The 18,491-nt window shown below is 45.5% G+C and overlaps 1 protein-coding gene across 1 annotated transcript in view; it reads left to right on the top strand.

Annotated features, from left to right (window-relative positions):
- Positions 1-18,491, top strand: part of BCAS3 (BCAS3 microtubule associated cell migration factor) — a 476,692-nt gene that overhangs the window by 85,785 nt on the left and 372,416 nt on the right. The window contains exons 10-12 of the mRNA XM_080983313.1: positions 8,585-8,661; positions 10,191-10,274; positions 18,273-18,443. Coding sequence (XP_080839439.1) covers positions 8,585-8,661; positions 10,191-10,274; positions 18,273-18,443 — 332 coding nt within the window. The remainder of the gene's footprint in view (positions 1-8,584; positions 8,662-10,190; positions 10,275-18,272; positions 18,444-18,491) is intronic.

The following is an 18,491-nucleotide window of genomic DNA, read 5'->3' as shown; positions in this document are numbered from 1 at the left end:
AAGTTGTACATAATCAGATCTCGAAAAACTTCTGAACAGTGTAGAGTTTGAAAGGCCATCTATCTAGCCTTTAGGCATGGAGGCCCACCCACCCATTTACTAACTCACACCCCTGCCCCCTGGCAACACGATGGCTATATTTTACATCCAGTTTCAGAGGCAGCGCGTTGCTGAATTCCAGTTGCGGGGATTGCAAACAAGAGGGTGCAGATGTGTTGATCTGTCAATTTCGGTTTCTCTCAGGTTTTTTGCCCCCCATTTCCCCAATCTTAACTACAGCTTGCCATATTTTGGCATCAGGTTGTAGTATAGCTCAGTCGGCAAAGAGCAGGAGGCTCTTAACCTCAGGGCCATGGATTTGAGCCCCATGTTGGGCAAAAGATTCCTGCATTGCAGGGAGTTGGATTAGGCGATCCTCATGGCCCCTTCCAACTATGATTCTATTGTTTTCTCATGAAAATCCACCAGCATTTTAACTACTCACTTCTCCAAATACAGTCGTACCTTGGTTGTCAAACGCCTTGGTACTCGTACCTTTCGGCCCCCGATCGATCAAAACCCGGAAGTGAATGTTCCGGTTTTTGAATTTTTTGGGGGACCTGAACATCCGAAGGGGGGGGGGTTCCGCGGCTTCCGATTGGCTGCAGGAGCTTCCTGCAGCCAATCAGAAGCCATGCTTTCGTTTCCGAATGTTTTGGAAGTCGAACAGACTTCCAGAACGGATTCCGTTCAACTTCCAAGGTACGACTCTATACCCATTTTCTGTTTGCAGATTTGCCTCACGTTCAGACATTTGCTAAGCAACATCCCTAATGTAATTCCTTTTATAAAATGTTATTTTCAACAGTAGATGCCAGTGTATGCACTCTTCCCCATAATCTAGCTCAGTGTTGTCTACACTGACTGGTAGCGGCTCTCCAGGGTTTCAGGCAGGGGTCTGCCTCACAGCCCTATCTGGAGATGCCGGCGATGGAACCTGGGACCATCTGCATGCAAGGCAGATGCTCTACCAATGAGCTACAGGCAGTGTGTGTCTGTGTGTGCAAGTAGAACTTCCTGAACCTTTAGAAAGGAAAACTCTAGGGTTGGGGGGGGTAACTGTACCAAACTTGGATATGGGTGCCTCAAATTATAACCAGTTTGTGACCAACTCTTCTTCAAAAGTTTCAGATTTCAGCAATCTTCCAGGTTTTGAAAACTTTTTAAAAGTGACATATATGCTTATGGTCTGAGCTGGAGGTTTCCCCCTTTAAAACTTTCTTTATTGTAGTTTAATCAGGAATTCTTAAGCCTGTTTAAAAACAACAACAACCCTGAGATCTCATTTGATTTTTGTAGTCTGTGTTCAAGGGGACCGATAGATGCTGACAGTTTGATGTGGTGGCAACGTGGTGCAGTCACTAAGAATTGCTGTTGTTTGACCCGAAGAGCGGATTTCTGAAGTCTCCCACTTGCTTTAGCTATGGATTTCCACCTTTGGGGTGGGGTGGGGTGGAGAATAGAAGGGGCTCTATCCGTACGAGATGCTGAGCTGCAGTCTTGGCACACATCCAAACATTGACAAGGCTGTGGTACCACATCAAGCAACACTAGCTCAGTGCTAGAACAGCTGCTTTGTGTGCAGAAAGCCCCTGGTTCAATCCTTGGCAACTTCCAGTGGAGGTGGCAGAGAGATTTCTTGTCGGAAATCCTGGAGAGCCGCTGCCAGTCAGTGTAGACAGCACTGAGCTAGATGGACCAGTGGTCTGACTTGGTATAAGGCAGCTTTGTAAATTCCTTTGCTGGAGATGTTCCTACCTGGAGAAGTCAGGAACAGAATATTTTCCATGCAAAGTATTCCGTCTGCCACTGAGCTCTGGCCTTTCTTCTCAAAAACTTCAAGTCCTCGTGGTTCTGAATGAATGAATGATTAATTAAAAGAGGGACATAGGCAGCTGAATAAAGGATAAAATAAAAGAGGAACACAGAGTCAGACCATTGGTCCATCTAACGCAGGACTCTGGGGTTTCAAGCATTCCCAGCCCTAACAGGAGATGGCTAGATATCAAATGTGGGACCTTCTGCATGCAAAGCATATGTTCTGCCCTTAAGGGGGTGTGTTACTAGATGGGGTGGCCACCTGACGAGACTTGATCCCATGGCTTTAAGGCAAGAAGTCAATTGCCTTAACCCTCTCTGATTGCCTGTTGTTAATTTATGGTGCTTTTTCCTATTCTTCCTCTGCCGCTTAATGGTCCTCTGAAGAATATCCCATTTCCCCTGTGGTGATTGGGATGGCTGGAGGAAGTGGGGAAGAGGCACAGGGACACATTTATCAAAAGTAAATAAACGGCTGTTTGGTGCATCAGTTTCCTGCTATGACAGCGCCGGCGCTTCTGCCAACTACTCATCCTAGAAGAGGGGGGGGGGGTGGCTCTTCTCCCCTTGGAAGAGACCAGGCGATTTGGACATGGTGATACGGCAGCAGTGGCTCTGTGTCCAACAGCCAGTGCTGGCCCCACTTTCCCCTGACTCTTGTCAACCTCACGTTGATGATGTGCTCTTAATCTCCGGGGAGGAAGACGATGGCTGAAGCCATTATCTGGCACCAAGTTTCTATTGATGCGATACATCTGAGTCCCCAAAGAGGCTCTTTTCTTAGAGAATTTAGTCAGTCTGCTTACTGCGTTCTATATATTTTTTTAAAAAACATGATGATTCTGCTCTTGATATGTCAAGATTGTGCAGTTCCATGGTTTATTAATGCAGGACTGGTGCCGGACTTTTGTGTGTGGGCGCTAGCAAGACCCCGCTGTGAGTCCCCCCCCCTCAAATGTCCTACGCCAAAGATGTCTCAAGAATTCATGCTGCTTACACTGAGAACCACTGTTTTGAATTCAGCACCTTACCTTGAATTGTGCCTATTGCCATCATAGAAGCCTAGGGAGCTGTCCTGTGCTTAACTAGCTCAGTATTGCCTCCTCTGACTGGCAGCAGGTCTCCCAGGGGGCATTCCTAGCTCTACCTGAAGAGGCCAGGGATTGAAGCTGGGACTTAAGTATGCAAAGCAGATGCCCCACCACTGAGCTACTGTCTGTGCCCTAAAAGCAAAGTAAGAGTCTAGTGCTCATGGCTTTAAATATAGGGCTGACTTAAGAACATTTTGTTGTTGTTGTTGTTGTTGTTTAGTCGCTTAGTCGTGTCCGACTCTTCATGACCCCATGGACCAGAGCACGCCAGGCACTCCTGTCTTCCACTGCCTCCGGCAGTTTGGTCAAACTCATGCTGATAGCTTCGAGAACACTGTCCAACCATCTTGTCCTCCGTCGTCCCCTTCTCCTTGTGCCCTCCATCTTTTCCAACATCAGGGTCTTTTCCAGGGAGTCTTCTCTTCTCATGAGGTGGCCAAAGTATTTGAGTCTCAGCTTCACGATCTGTCCTTCCAGTGAGCACTCAGGGCTGATTTCCTTAAGAGTAGATAGGTTTGATCTTCTTGCAGTCCATGGGACTCTCAAGAGTCTCCTCCAGCACCATAATTCAAAAGCATCAATTCCTCGGCGATCAGCCTTCTTGATGGTCCATCTCTCACTTCCATACATCACTACTGGGAAAACCATAGCTTTTACTATACGGACCTTTGTCGGCAAGGTGATGTCTCCTTGACATTAGAACATTAGAAGCTGCCTTATAAAGAGTCGCTCCCATGGTCCATCTAGGTCAGTATTCTCTGCATGGATTGGCAGCAACTCTCCAGGTTTTCAGATGAAGAGCCCTCCCAGCCCTACATGGAGATGCTGGGGATTGAACCTGAGACCTTATACGAGGAAAGCAGATGCTCTGCCACTGAGCTGCAACCCTTCTCTGTAAACCCCCAAGGCTCAGGTATAGCATGCTCTTTTATGTAGCCAGCATCCTTCAGTAGCTGAGCAGTTGCATGTGAACACTGTTTTTTTGAATGCCTCCCTGAAAGGAAGACAGAGCGCTTCTGCTGGCTGGCCTGCTCGGAATTAAAAACCTTACCAGAGACGGAATAGTTTGCCTTTTAAAGTTTGGCCCGTCTTGCAGGGGTGAATGTTGTTGCAGCTTCCCGGTGCAGCTGTCTTTGATTAGGAAACCACTTTAAACTCCACTTGCCCTGTTCGTTTTGAGTTTTGAAAGGCTTTGTCACAGGCAGCCAGGCGGTTGGAGGATGTCTACACGCTGAGCGCGCCCTGTCTGCTTCTAACACGGTTTCCTAGACATGGAAACACTCCTTGGCAAAAAACAAAATACACACAATACACTTTCCCCCTGAATTAAGGTTGGAGGTGCTCCTGCACCTGGAAAGGTTAGCTTCTAGAAAGCATGAGAGTAAGAATTGGCTGTCGCCAGGGTAGTGCAGTACACACACACACATCTCAGGGGTTGCCTTTGGCTGGTCATCAGACCAAAGCCTGTGGCGCTTACTTAAGGCCAGAGCTCCTGCCTGAAGCACAGCAAGACCAGGCCTGACTCCAGCATGATCCTAGAATTGTAGAATTGAAAGGGATCCCAAGGGTCATTTAGTCCGACCCCCTGCAACTCAGGAATAACCATTTGGTCGCATCTGTAACATACGTTTAAAGCGCATTCTCTCCCACCCCATACACCTCAAGGAAACATGGGAACTGTAGTTCGTTAAGGGTAGCTCTGGAGGTAAACTCCCAGGATTCTTTGAGAGGTAGGTGTAAATATGCCTTAAATGTATGGTGTCTGACCAGTGGACCTGACCAATGGACCTGTAACAAAAAGTTACAGTGCATCCTTACATCATAGCAGGAGTCCTCCTGTTCAGGGTTGCTTTCAGTGAACCCTGACAGTTCCACAGCTGTTGCATGTGCTCAGTCCTCTTTGAGCCATTTTGCTATTGTTTGCCCTCCTTAGACTTTATTTTTATTTTTTTAAGTACTCTTGCAGACTTTGGGGCTCCCCTGAAGGGGATTCTCAAACAGATCTCTCTCTGCTCCGCTTCTTTTATGATGTGTCTAGCCTCTTAGGTAAGTGGTGAGGACCGTAGGAGCCGACCCCTAGGGGCCAAGGTTGCTTTGGCTCTCCAATAAAATATTTGAGGGGGCCAGCCCCCCACAAAGTTGAGAGGAATTCCCATTCAAATGGTGTGTGTGTGCGCGCGCGTGCATGCATGTGTGTGTGTGTGTGTGTGCCACATCATGTGATTGTGCAGGGCAGGACTCACCTGGGCTCTGCCAATATTTTACTAAAATTGGCACCCCTGGTGAGGACTCTCAGACTTGGGAGTTGATTGTGGTGTTCCGGGCCTCTCCATCTCTACCCCAAGACTCCCTAGACACCATCGCCCTCCTAGGCCACAGCCATCTGGCCTTGCTGCACAGTAGCTTGCTACAGTAAGAGTTTCAGCCATTGCCCAGCCCACCTCTGGCCCTGCTCACCACTGGCATGTGGCCCCAGGGAACCTGCTCACAAGGGGAAGTGGCCCTCTGGCTGCAAAAGGGTTCCCCATCCCTGCTTAGGGAGAAGAGGAGTTATAAGAGGCTGAAAAGGAAGAAGACAGGGGCTTGCTCTAATGCACCACCCCCAAAGACAATGTTATGGGGGGTGGGGGAGAATGCTACTGGGTTAGTGGTGGTCTAAGGCACAAGAAAGTCCCTGGCCAATAGTCCCTGGTGTCTCCAGCCCCAAGGATCCCAATTGGCAGGGCTGAGAAAGACTGTCTGCCTGAGACCCTGATGAGCCAAGTAGATAATCCTGGGGCTAGATGAGGGTGGCTGGGTGTTCAGGAGAATGTTTGGATGAAGTCTCTTAGACTTTGGCTTCGTCTGGTTCTCATAATGCCCTTGCCAAAACTGCACCAGGAATTAAGGGTCTCCTCTTGGCAGGGTCCGGGTTGGAGACCTTGGGGAGGAGGTCAAGGGCAGATCTAAACAAGAGGAAGTCTTCAGAACAATGGAAGATGCGACGGCTCTGGGAGAGTGGTGGCATTTCTATACAGCTTTTCATCTCCAAGGGGATTCTGTAAACACATTTGCAAGCTATATTACTTCATAGTCTTTATAAACAAGTTTAATTTATCCCTTTCTTTTTGGAGGAACAAACAAAATATTAGTTGAAAGGATTCGGCAATTTGTTTTTTTCTGTCTCCTGGGAATAAACAGTGTCATGCAACAAAAGCGTCCCCTCCTATCCTTTATTTACCCTGTTCCCATTCTACACCTCTGTTTGTCTTGATCTGTTCCCATTTTGGTTGGATTATCTGGCTGATGCAGGGTGATGGCGCCTTATGGGGAGAGCATAAAGACCTTTGATCTTGAACATGTTGATGTGCCTCTGTGTGTATAGTTCTTTCTTTCTTTCTTTCTTTCTTTCTTTCTTTCTTTCTTTCTTTCTTTCTCTCTCTTTCTTCTTAATGTTCATGTGATTTGTTTAACTATAGTAGTTTGGTGGGGTTTATTAGTAGTTCTGTGGGCGCACCCGACATCTTAAGGGGCCACAGCTCGGTGGCAGAGCACATGCTTTGCAGCCAGACAGTTCATAGAAGCTGCTTGCCTTCACCCATGCTCAGTCTACTGAGCTCCTGCAGCTTGGTGGTGGGGCACAGGTCTCATTTTCAGCTTCCAGTGAAAAGGATATCAAATTAGCACCATTAGGAATGACGTCTCCCTGAAACCACAGAATGCTGGACTGAATAGTCCAGTGTACCTGAGCTCAGCACAAGGCATGAGCCTAAGAGCATGAGTATGACATCAGAATAGCCCTGCTGCATGGGCGTAGCCAGGATTTATTTTAGGAGGGCAGGCATTATGTTGGAGGCAGAACCAAGTATTTAGAGACATACATACTCCCGTGGAGGCAGAACCTGGCCATTGTGGCTAGGAGATAGTTCAGTAACTAGTCCAGCATTCTGTCTTCAGCAGCAACCAGCCAGATGCCTCTGGGAGCTTTCAAGTCATGTGTGAGGGTGATGCCTTCTGCTATTGCTTGTGCCTCCTCCAGCATTTGGTGTAGGCTGCCTCTGCATACACACGTTCCTCGCAATTTCATGACTAATAACCATATAGTGATACATTATCCACAGATTGTATTCAACCAAGTGTTACCCAGAGTAGACCTGTTGAAATTAATGGACCTAACCTTGTCCTGTTCCTTAAATTCATGCCTTCAAACACCCAGTTCTCAGATGTTGAAGTTAGCTCTCAATTCTCAGATGTTGAAGTTAACCCCACCCCCCAGATGTAGACATAATGCTAACCATGGTTTGCTACAAAAGGTGGTTCCTTTGTGATAGGAGAGGGGGTTAGAAGTCTTCTGGGTGCTCTTGCTCTCTTGACCATGGTTGGGAGATCAAGAAGTGTTGAGTACCCACTGGGCTGGGAAGAGGCAGACAATTATTTTTATTTCTTTTGAAAAAGAGAAACCAACCCACTGACATGTTCATTAGAAGGGATGGAAGAGAACAGTCTACTGAAAAGGCTTTTTCAAGAAACCCAAAACCAATCTAAGTGGGACAAGATGAAGAGAATGATAGATGTCATTGGCATATATTTTAAAAGCCATATAAAATGGATATGGCAAGAAGGGAATTGTATAAAAGTATCTCTCCCCTCTTCCCCTTGTTCTGTTTGGGGTAAAGAGGGTATAAGTCACTTTAACAGTGTATCAGCTTTCCTTGCCTATTGAGAGGATGGGTCAAATGTCCCTTTAAGCTTATGCGGGGCCAATGTAATGATATATAGGACAGTCCAAACTGGAGACAGTCTGTGGCTTCAGACCTCCTTGAAGCAAATCAGTGCTCCCCCCACCTCCCCAAATGTACAAATCTGAAAGGCTTTATGATGAGGACTGCTATTCCTCTGAGCAAGTAAAGCAGGCTAAATGACCCACCTTTTTTTTAAACAGCCTTGATAGCCTACTGGGAAGCCTGATGGGAAGTTACTCAGAGGGTCTGGAGCAGAACTGATCCCAATGCTTTGACAAGCCTTGAAGTTATGAAAGCTTGAATACTGGGTAGGGGTCGTACATGGAAAAAGAGAAGGCTGTGTCCAGTATTAGTTATACTCAGAGTAGACCCGTTGAAAGTAATGGGCATGACTAACTTAGGCAAATTAATTTCAGCTGGGTCTCCTCTGAGTAAAACTTAGTTGGATGCAGCCCATCACCTTGCGCCATTCCGTTCATGGGACAGAATAACATAATTCGTGTTGATCAAGTTGCATGAATTATACCAAATCCTGGAGTCCAGTGACTGCCATGTTTAACTACAGCAAGAATGGGAAACTTCTTTTTCTGCCTGAAGGCCGCATTTCCTTCTGGGTAACCTTGCAAGGGCTTCATGCCAGGATTGGGCAGGGCCAGAAACAGAAGCACTAGCTGGGGCTGTTGGGAACTGGAGTCCAGCAATAGCTATGGTGCAGGCACAGGTTCCTCATTCTTGAACTAATGCAGCATCCTTTATAATGGGAAACTTTGTGGCTATACCTTCGTTTAAGCTCAAGTTTTCGAGTGGAAAAAGGAAACTGAGATAAACACCCATGCAGCTTCTGGTTTCCCCTGTATTTTGTTGTTCATAAGAAACTCTGTTCCAGTATTCTCAGTGTTCCTTTCCCCCCAACAGGCTGCTATCCTTGCCCAGGGCCAAACATGAACCCCATAGCTCTAGGAAGCCGGTGGCTGGCTTATGCAGAAAATAAGGTAAGAACTCAAATGCTTAAAGGTACATTTAGGTACATTTACTAAAGTTCTGTAATTGCAGGAACGTTGGCAAGGATGTTAAGCCTCCTAGTGGTTCCCTTGCTATCATAATTATGATTTATTACGCTATCGGCGTGCGTGGTGCTTTGTGACCTAAGGAGCTTACAGTCTACATTTCCACGGCGAGGAAGTCAAGTGATGGAAAGATGGGGAGAGAGGGGGAAAGGTAACAGGATGAAGACACGTGTGCTTTTGTTTCCGTTGGATATGGTGCCAAATGCCTTCTAGGGTTGCTATACATCCAGAATTTCCCAGAAATACTGTAGGACATGCAGTAGGAAGCAGTGTCCGGGTGGAAATCTGCAAAATGCCTGGGAAAATCCAGATGTATGGCAACCCATGTCGGCAGTGTCGTTTTTGCCAATTTTCCTTAGAAAAAGTTCAAAAATGTCATTTCTTTGCAATTTTGAAGCTCAAGAACTTTGGGTAAAGTTTTAAAAAGCTCACTTTTCACTTTTTGAAATGTGGCAACCCTAGCCTTCACAGAATAAATGCAAGGAGAACATACATGGAAAAACCCACCCATCCCTGGCCTGCCATAAAATAATAGGCATTTTGCTAGTGACAAATAATTATAGAGGCATGTCTGTTCATGGTTGTAAGGAAGCTCCTTATAATTAGGTTATACAAACAGGAGATAAAAGTGGGATCTGCAACAAAATGCTGCAGCGTGGCAGGGTGCTCCTGTTCAGGTTTCCAGCTGCTTCATTCCATTCTCTCCTCCCCCTTTCCATTCTAGCCCTCCTCCAACAATCAGCCATGACTCCATGGCTGCTGTGCACTCTCAGTCCTCATTGGGCTGCTTTAGAAGGATTTATTCCCTCTTCCGCCAATATTTCCTTGGGATTCCTGCTGGTGCTTTCCTCTTGTATGTGGATGGAGCCATTTTGGCTATGTAAGGACCTGCGCGAGCTCAGTGCAAATGAGTCAATGCTTCAACCCAACTTGCTTTTCCTGCCCAATCCCCTGTTAAATCAAAATATCTTTTTAGCTATATGGTGCTTTTTCACAAGCTTACCCTTTCTAAACCTTAAAAATATCTATATTTCAGAATATGTGGTACCCTTCTGTCCTTGGCATGCCAACGGCTTCAAGTTGTCATGGATCTGAGTCTCACTTATAGGCACTCAGTTTATGTTGTGAGAGGGCTGCCAGCTTTGTATCTTTTCCCTCTCACCAATTTCCCCATTCTAAAGTTATTGTGTGTGTGTACACACAATACACACACATATAAAAGGCAGAGTACCTGACAGTCTGGGTGGCACCCAAAAGATTATTTTAAAAGGGGGAGAGAGGAGAAAAACGTTAACAGTTTCTTGAGGTTTTGGGGGCTGTTTGTTTTTGTGCGATCTGTATGAAAAGAGGAGTCCAGGGAAGGATCCTACGCCCGCAAGAGGCATCTAAACGTGTCAGAATTGACTTTGCAGTTGACTAGGAGTGACACTGGCGCTCTCCCTCTTTCTTCTCAGCTGATCCGGTGCCATCAGTCTCGGGGTGGGGCCTGCGGAGACAACATCCAGTCGTACACTGCCACAGTCATCAGTGCAGCCAAAGTGAGTATGTCAGCAGCCACTGGGGTTGGGCTCGTGTCATCGTTTTTCATTTTAATTGATGGATTTGAAACTTTTTTTTTAAAGCGCAGATCAGGTTTTCAGAATGGTGCATAGGATAAAACAAATATACAAGAGCAACAGTCCACTCCGCCCCAGAAACATATTCTGAAACTTCTTTTAAAAATACTGAAACTTGCTGTAGCCCAGGAGTGAGGAACATCAGGCCCAGAGGCCAAAGGTGGCCCCCAGGACCTTTCTGTCTGGCCCTTGGATGTCTCTCCAGGACATACCCCTCACTGATCCTTCTTCACATCCTCCTTGAGTGTTTTTGCCTGGCTGGACTGTGTCCCTGAACTCTGATAATAACTTATGTCAAACGCTTGTTTGGTGGATAACACAAGGTCATCCCCTACCTGCCAATCTGGTCACCCATGAAATTCACTGGGTAAAGCAGCTCTCAGGCTGTTATCACACGGGGTTCTTGTGGGGATGAAATGGGGTGAGGGAGTCGTGTAAGCCACTCTGAGCTCCTTGGAGGAAGGGTGGGATATAGTAATGAACAAGTGTAAATAAAGAAGTGTAAATGTTGACAGAGAATGTAAGAATTTTTACTGTCATAGGGACTAGCAACTTGGTTTAAAGAATACGAAAGTTTAAAGAATACGAAATCCGTCTGCACCGATTGCTGCACCCTAGTGCTGTGAAATATGTGCATTCCTATGTACATTCTGTTTTCACTAACAACAAAAACAAAATTGCAGTGTTGGTCAGCAAATGCTTGGCTCTCGCAGGCTCTACTGATTATAACTTGCCAGCTTCTCACTTTGCGAGAGAAAACATGGTGGTTTTGAAGAAGAGGGATCAGAAAGGGAGTTTTCAATTGGAGAGGCCTGGCTGACCTCAACAAAACAACAACTCCAGAGAAACCCACAAAGGGAGGCAGAGGTCATGCAATTTCCTTAGGAAAAACAAATAAAACCTTAAAAAGGAAAAGAAATGTGTGTCCCATAATGATGACTGCCAATGCCAATGGAGCCACGGATAAATGGGGAGAAAAATCACAGGTTTTGTATTGCTCAGGGCAAATGTGGACCTCCCTTCCTATGAGTTGTGGGTGGGGATATTGTGTTGAACTTTTGCAGTCTGTCAACTTCTTCACTATTACTGGGAAGGAAAAGCAGTATCTTTGTTTCCCTTTCTTAATTTTATCAGCAGCATCACACTGTCATATATACTTGGCTATTCTTTAAAACAACAACAAAACTCTTCATTTTTAGATTGCCACTTGCATGTTTAAATAAGGGTGCCTTAGCTGCCATCCAGTGAAGCAGGAACAGATGGATCAGCTGGGTATTAGGAACATAGGAAGCTGCCTTATTCTGAATCACACCATTGGACCATGTAGCACAGCATTGCCCACACTGACTGGCAGCCCTCCAGGGTTTCAGACAAGGGGCATCTCCCAGTCCTACCTGCAGATGCTGACGATTGAACCTGGGACCTTCTGCATGCAGAAAAGATGCTCTACCACTGAGTACAACTCCCCCCCCCCCTTTTTGGTAGCTAGCTTTATTTTCCCATTCCTCTTCCTTTCCTCCATGCCCTATGACAAGAGTATTCAGGGAGGGGAGAATTCAGCTTCTAGGCTGGGAGACGCTCAGAAGCCTCAAAGTGCTTCCAGAGGCTGTTACCCTTTACCCTTCCCTGAGTTCCAGCAGAATAGGAATTGTGAAAGCATATTCTCATTTTGTCCCAGTTTCTGGGGAAACCCAGGAGCAGTTCTGGGGAAAGCCAGGAGGCAGTGCTGTGTAGTGGTTAAGAGCAGTAGACTCATAATCTGGGGAACCGGGTTCGCGTCTCCGCTCCTCCACATGCAGCTGCTGGGTGACCTTGGGCCAGTCACACTTCTTTGAAGTCTCTCAGCCTCACTCACCTCACAGAGTGTTTGTTGTGGGGGAGGAAGGGAAAGAAGAATGTTAGCCGCTTTGAGACTCCTTTGGGTAGTGATAAAGTGGGATATCAAATCCAAACTCTTCCTCACTACTTCTGACTAGGGATGGAGGAGAAATTCAATGCAGTTCACATTTAAAGGCAAAGTTCACCTAATTCGCACTTACCGAAACCATACATGAAACGAACCACAGCCATCTTTTGAAATTGGCACTTCTGTGAATTTTGCAATGCAGCCAAACAATGTGTCCAAAAATGCAAATACTGGGGTGATATAAAAATGCATACATTAGAGAAATCAGCATACCAAAATGCATTATATTAGGGGAAATTACTTTGCAGAAATGTGTACATTAGGAAAAACTGCCTACAAAAATGATGTTAGGAGAAGTTTCCACATAGGTGTTGATGAATTTTCATGCACACTGTTTTTTGTTTTTTTAATGCAAACTGATTTGGAAGTGTGGAAAACTGAACATAATATTTGAGAAAAAATGAAATCTACAGGTTCAGCCACCCCAACTGCCAGTTTTGGTGGCTCATGGTGGAGGGGAGATTGAAACCAGGAACTTAGTGTTAGCCACTTCTCAAAGCCAGCTGTCATGCTATAATGCCACAACATGGCATCACATTAATGGGAAACCAGACATTTTAAAGATATATAAATAAAATGTTGTTGTTTTTAAATGCAGACAGTGGTGTTATGTTATCAGCATTTTTAACAGAAGTCCTTTTACGTTTATTTCCGTTGACGATGTGACAGGCTAAAAGAAGGATGTTCTTCTGAATGTCAAACAGCAAATCTACACACCCAGGTTTCCATGTCACTCAATAACATCTGTAGTCACTTCTCTCTTTGTGTCTTTTAAATCCCAAGCTGGCAGAAATGATTTGACACTCCCCACCCTCAAACACCCTCCCCCAACAAAAACACCCGGGCATCTGCTTTCTCTCGTTACTTGATAACTCCTTAATGAATACTAACAGCTTATGTGAGAGCCTGGCCATTAGCACTAATGGATCAGGAGGACAGCTGATATGGCATGGGAAAGGTTAAAGATTACCAAAGGGGGGAGAAAATCAGCCGTCCCTGCTAGAGCCTATGCACCACTCCTGCAACAAGTTCAAAATATCACAATACGTTAAAATATTACAATTCATAAAATACATGGGTGACATCCAATGCAAGATAGCTTTTGCAACCTGCTGGCCACATAGGAACATAAGAAAAGCCTTTCTGGATCGAGCCAAGGGCCCATCTAATCCACCAACCTGTTCTCATAGTGGCCAAATGATTCCTGTGTGAAGCCCAGAGGCGGGATCAAAGTGGGACAGTGCCCTCCCTACTTGTACCCATTTTGTCTGCATCAAAACTTAGCACTTCAGCACTCTGATGCAACCCCACTGAAAGGCTCACTGTGTGAGCATGTGCGAACAAAAGAAGCGCATCCTGGGTCAAGACACTGGCCCATCTAACGCAGCATCCTGTTCTCACAGTGGCCTACCTGATGCCTATGGGGAGCCTGATGGCAGCAACAGCAACTCTCCGCACTTGCGATTCTGAGCAACTGGTTTTCAGAGGCATTCCGCCTCCAGTACTGGAAGTGGAACATAGCCAGTAGGACTAGTAGTCATGGATAGCCTTGTTCTCCCTGAGTTTGAGTTATCCCCCTTTGAAGCTATTTCTTCATTTGTTTATTTCAGGATTTCCCAAAGTTGGGTATCCAGCTGTTTTTGGACTACAATTCCCATCATCCCTGACTGCTGGTCTTGCTAGTAAGGGATGATGGGAGTTGTAGTCCAAAAACAGCTTGTGACCCAAGTTTGGGGAACCCTGGTTTATTTATTCTTTTATTGAAGTATTTACATGCTGTCCACTCACACAAGATGTCAAGGCAGTTGGCAATGTAAGATACTGCAGAGCAATACCAAATAACTACAGGAGTGAGTGGCTCATCTAGAAAAAAAAACCTGAACAACTGAAGAGGCCTGCGGGCATAGAAAAGTCCTTAGGATACGTCTGAAGGTTAACAGCAAGGATGCCTGCAGTATCTCTGATGGAAGAGTGTTCCACAGCATGAGATCAGCCACATGAAATGCTGACTTCTAGTGGAGTCCCGTCAGGCTTCTGTGGCACGAGGGACAACTAGGAGCATTGCACAAGGGCTCCCTGACTAACCCAGGATAGAAGGGCTCAGGGAGTCCTTAAGGTTTCCTGGACTCAAGCTACTCAGGGGTCATATATTTAATCGATTAATCATAGTTCATTTATATACTCAGTTTTCCACAAATACGTTATGCTTAAAGTAGCTCACAGAAAACAGTTAGTTTAAAGATAATAATAGCAGAACAGCCACAATACAGGCATCCCCCCACTTACACACAATCAACTTCTCTCCGTTTCTCATTTTTCCATTTTTAAGTTCTCCACATTCCACATCAGTTTGTGAATTATTTTTTTTAATTCTCATGAAAATTCACCAGCTTTTTCATGCAATTTTCTCCTAATATACACATTTTGTATGCAAATTTGCCCAATATTAATATTTCTGCAAAGCAATTTCCACTAATATAATGCATTTCATATGTTATATTCCTGTTATATGCATTTTTTTTTTGCATGTGACTTTGCAGAAGAACTGCATTACAGAATTTGGAGTAGAGCAGGTTTTGAAGGATGCCTTTTTCTGCTTGCATAATGTTTCGGAAGGTGCAAATTTTGTAGGTTCTCCTTTAAACTCACGTTGAATCACCTTTCTCCCCTGTGTGTATAGGGGAGCGTTCAGCTGTGCTTGACACATTCCTGAGCTGTAGTGACCTTGCTTGCCAGATCGGGGCGTCGTTGCTAGTTCTTGAGTCTCCCCTGAGAAGCCACAGTGACCCTGTTTGCCAGATGTGGGAACACATGGCAGCTCCTGACCAGGCCACCACTGCAAGGGGTAGCCTTTTGTTGCTTCCTCTAGTAATGCCTATTGAAACAAAGCATATGATCCAATGTCACCACGCTCCATATTTCCTTGCCTTTTGCAAACAACACCTTGTGAAACATGATGGCGAATCTCTTTGCATTATGGTGCTATGTCACATGCTTTAAGTTACTAGATGTTACTGGAGGAAGATAAGAAAAGAAGACACAAAGCTGCTGTTCTTGGTCCAAAAAGCCTCCTTTTAATTCCAGTCTATGGTTGTACTGAATGCATTTGAAACTTGGGTGGGGGGAAAGGATTGAGTTGTAATGTTCTTGTACGCCCTGCGATGTGCTTGTATGCCTCCAGTAACAAGGCATCTTACGTCTGCATAAATAAATTAAATGAAGCTCTCTCTCTAACCTGCTCTTTGATTATATCATATCTCTCTCTCTATGTAAAATTTACTGTGCGTTTATAATGCAGTTCCTTTCCTGCTGCCTGGAGTATTGCATCTGCTCGTAATTACAGACGTTTGTTTAATCGCTTGTGGATTATAAAACGGTAGTGATTAATGTCTTGTCGAAAACGGTAGTGTATGTGTGTGTAGGAAAGGGATCTCCCCCCCCTTCCCTAGAAGAACCTTGAAGAATAATGCTGTAGAAGTGTTCCTTTTTAGGCCCTTTTTATCAGAGATCAGGGCTGGGGAACCTGTGGCCCTCCAGATTGTGTTGAACTACATATTCCATCATCTCTGAACACTGGCTGTTCCGACTCAAGATGATAGGAGTTGGAGTCCAGCAACATCTGGAGAGCTACAGGTTTCCCGTGCCTGAATTAAATGGTTAAATAAATCTGGGAGCTAAAAGGGTGGAGCCAATAAACTGGTTCTTCTCACTCAGTCCAATGCTTTTATTCATGTACTTACCTTAGAGGGAACGGAGGAAATGGGCACTAGAGGCGAATGGACAGACTAGGAGTGGGTGGGAGCTCTTGTCCTCCAGATGTTTTCAGACTGCATCTCCCATCATCCCTGGCTATTGGCCATGCTGACTGGGGCTAATGAGAACTCCAACTTCTGGAGGGCCACAGGTTCCCCTGCTCTGTTTAAGATAATAGAGCCCCCTTTATCCTTATGGGACTGGGTGTTGTGAAAATACCCTTCCCTCCAGAGATGGTACTCGTGTCTTAGGCAACGAAGGGCAGCTGAGTGATAGTGTGAAGCCTCAGCAAGAAGATCCTGACTGATGGATCAGGCAAAAGTTCCATCTAGTGCAGCATCCTGTTCTCACAGTGGCCAACCAGATGCCGCAATGAGAAGCCTACATGTAGCACTTGAGCGCAGCATCGCTCTCCTCACCTGCGATTCCCAGCAGCTTGTATGAATTCTCAGTCCAGGCCTTGTACAAAAGCAGCTTGGTTCTAACACCATGCTACCAGAGGCTGCGGGGATTTCTAGGGTTGCTACCCTTAGACAGCTGATCGCGTCAATAGGCCTACTGAGGCAGTGCATATTGCATCAGGTTGCTTGGAGTGTATGTGTGTGTTTTCCAAGAAATTGTTGGCATGCCAGTTGTTTAAGGATTTTATTCCTTCCCATTTGTTGGGGGAGCTTTAAAAGGTTGGAGGTGGGGGTGAGGGATAAGACACCAAGACACACAAATGACAGGATATGTCTATTGCTAAAAGACTTTAAAAACCTAAAGACTTTTCCCTTGATGAAGCCTGGCTGGCTCCGACTTTTTCTTCTTCTTCTTCTTTTTTTTAAAAAGTGGTAGCATCTCCATTAGCATTAATAGGGTAAGTACATCAACTGAGGCATCTCAGAGGTTAATCGGGCTTCCTGGCTGGATCGGTGCCGTCGATACACAGTGGCGCCTGGTTCTGTTGGCCCCTTCAGAGGTTTTCCTGACAACACACTAACAGAGTCTTGTGTGTAAGTCATTTCCCCATGAATAATTCAAGCCAAATGCTCGGCTACTAATTGATGAACACTAATGTGTTTTCTAATCACTGCAGTTTGAGTTTTTAGCACTAAACAAAGCAGTTGCAATTGATTTGTGGCTTGTCCTCCAGTCCGTCATCTGAACTGATTCCCCCCTCAGTACTCCCCCCCTCCCTGCACACCACAACCATTTGGAATTTGAATGAGGAGCTTCATTTTGTCATTTCACATATGAGTTTTTCCTTTTCTCTGGTCTCATTTCTGCATCTCCCAGAGGCCCTTTAGCTTATAAGAACTTAACATAAGAAGACTGTAAGAGGAGGCTGCAGGATCAGGCCAAAGGCTCTTGGTAGTGGGAACTTAGGAGTACACCAGTCAAACAGATGTGATATGCTGAGATAGAAGGACATCAGAAGAGCCCTTCTGGATCTAGTCCAGTGTCCTGTTCTCAGCAGTGGCCAATCAGATGCCTAGGGGGGAAGCCCAAATACAGAACATGAGAGCAGCAGCAGACCTCCCCACTTGTGATTCCCAGCAGCTGGTGTTCAGAGGCCTGCCTCCTGTGACAGTGGACGGAGAACATAGCCATTGTGGCAAGTGTCCATGGGTAGCCTTTCCCTCCATCACAACATTTTGTGGGTGAAAATTTCACATTTCACAATGGCGCTCCTACTCAGAAGTAAGTCCTATTGAATTCAGTTCTTCCCACTCCCAGATATGCATTCTGCAGCAGCTACAGCTTCCAGACTGGCTTTTCAATTACGTTGACGCTGCTGCTTGTTTATAATCTGCTCTTCAGTCTCGGTAATAAAATCACAGGAAAATTATATAGGCTATCTTCAAAGGAAACCCTGTGCAGAGTGTGTTGCAGCAGCCCAGCCAGGGAGGAACTGCAGTAGCTAGGTTCTGTCCCGTCAGGGGAAAATATGGTGTGTGTGTATGTGTATGTGTATGTGTGTATATATATAAAGAGAGAGCATGTGCGCTAAATAATAGGTTCTGTGAATATCTATAAATTTTCTAGCGTTATTATTCCTTCTTACTTTGGTGCAGCTTTTTAAAGGAAATGCAGTGTGTAAAGGGTTTCACCTTCATTCTCAAGTAGCTGTTGCTGTAACTTGCTTACAAGGGGCAAAACAAGTGCTGCGGTTAAAATGAGTTTTGCGTTAACTGTTCTTTTTATTTCATTTTAAATAGACCATAAAAACCGGGCTCACCATGGTTGGGAAAGTCGTGACCCAGCTGACAGGCACTCTGCCATCAGGAGCGACAGAAGAAGAAATCTTAGCTCACAGCAATACCCGACGCAGTCCCTTGGTTCCCGGGATCGTAACGGTTATCGATACTGAGACGGTTGGAGAAGGCCAGGTAAGAACATGTTCATATGAGCAAAACAAAATAAAATCATGAGTCTAA

Source organism: Podarcis pityusensis (assembly GCF_964106645.2).
Source record: "Podarcis pityusensis genome assembly, chromosome: 15".
NCBI lineage: Eukaryota > Metazoa > Chordata > Lepidosauria > Squamata > Lacertidae > Podarcis > Podarcis pityusensis.
This window is presented reverse-complemented; position numbering and strand designations above follow the sequence as displayed.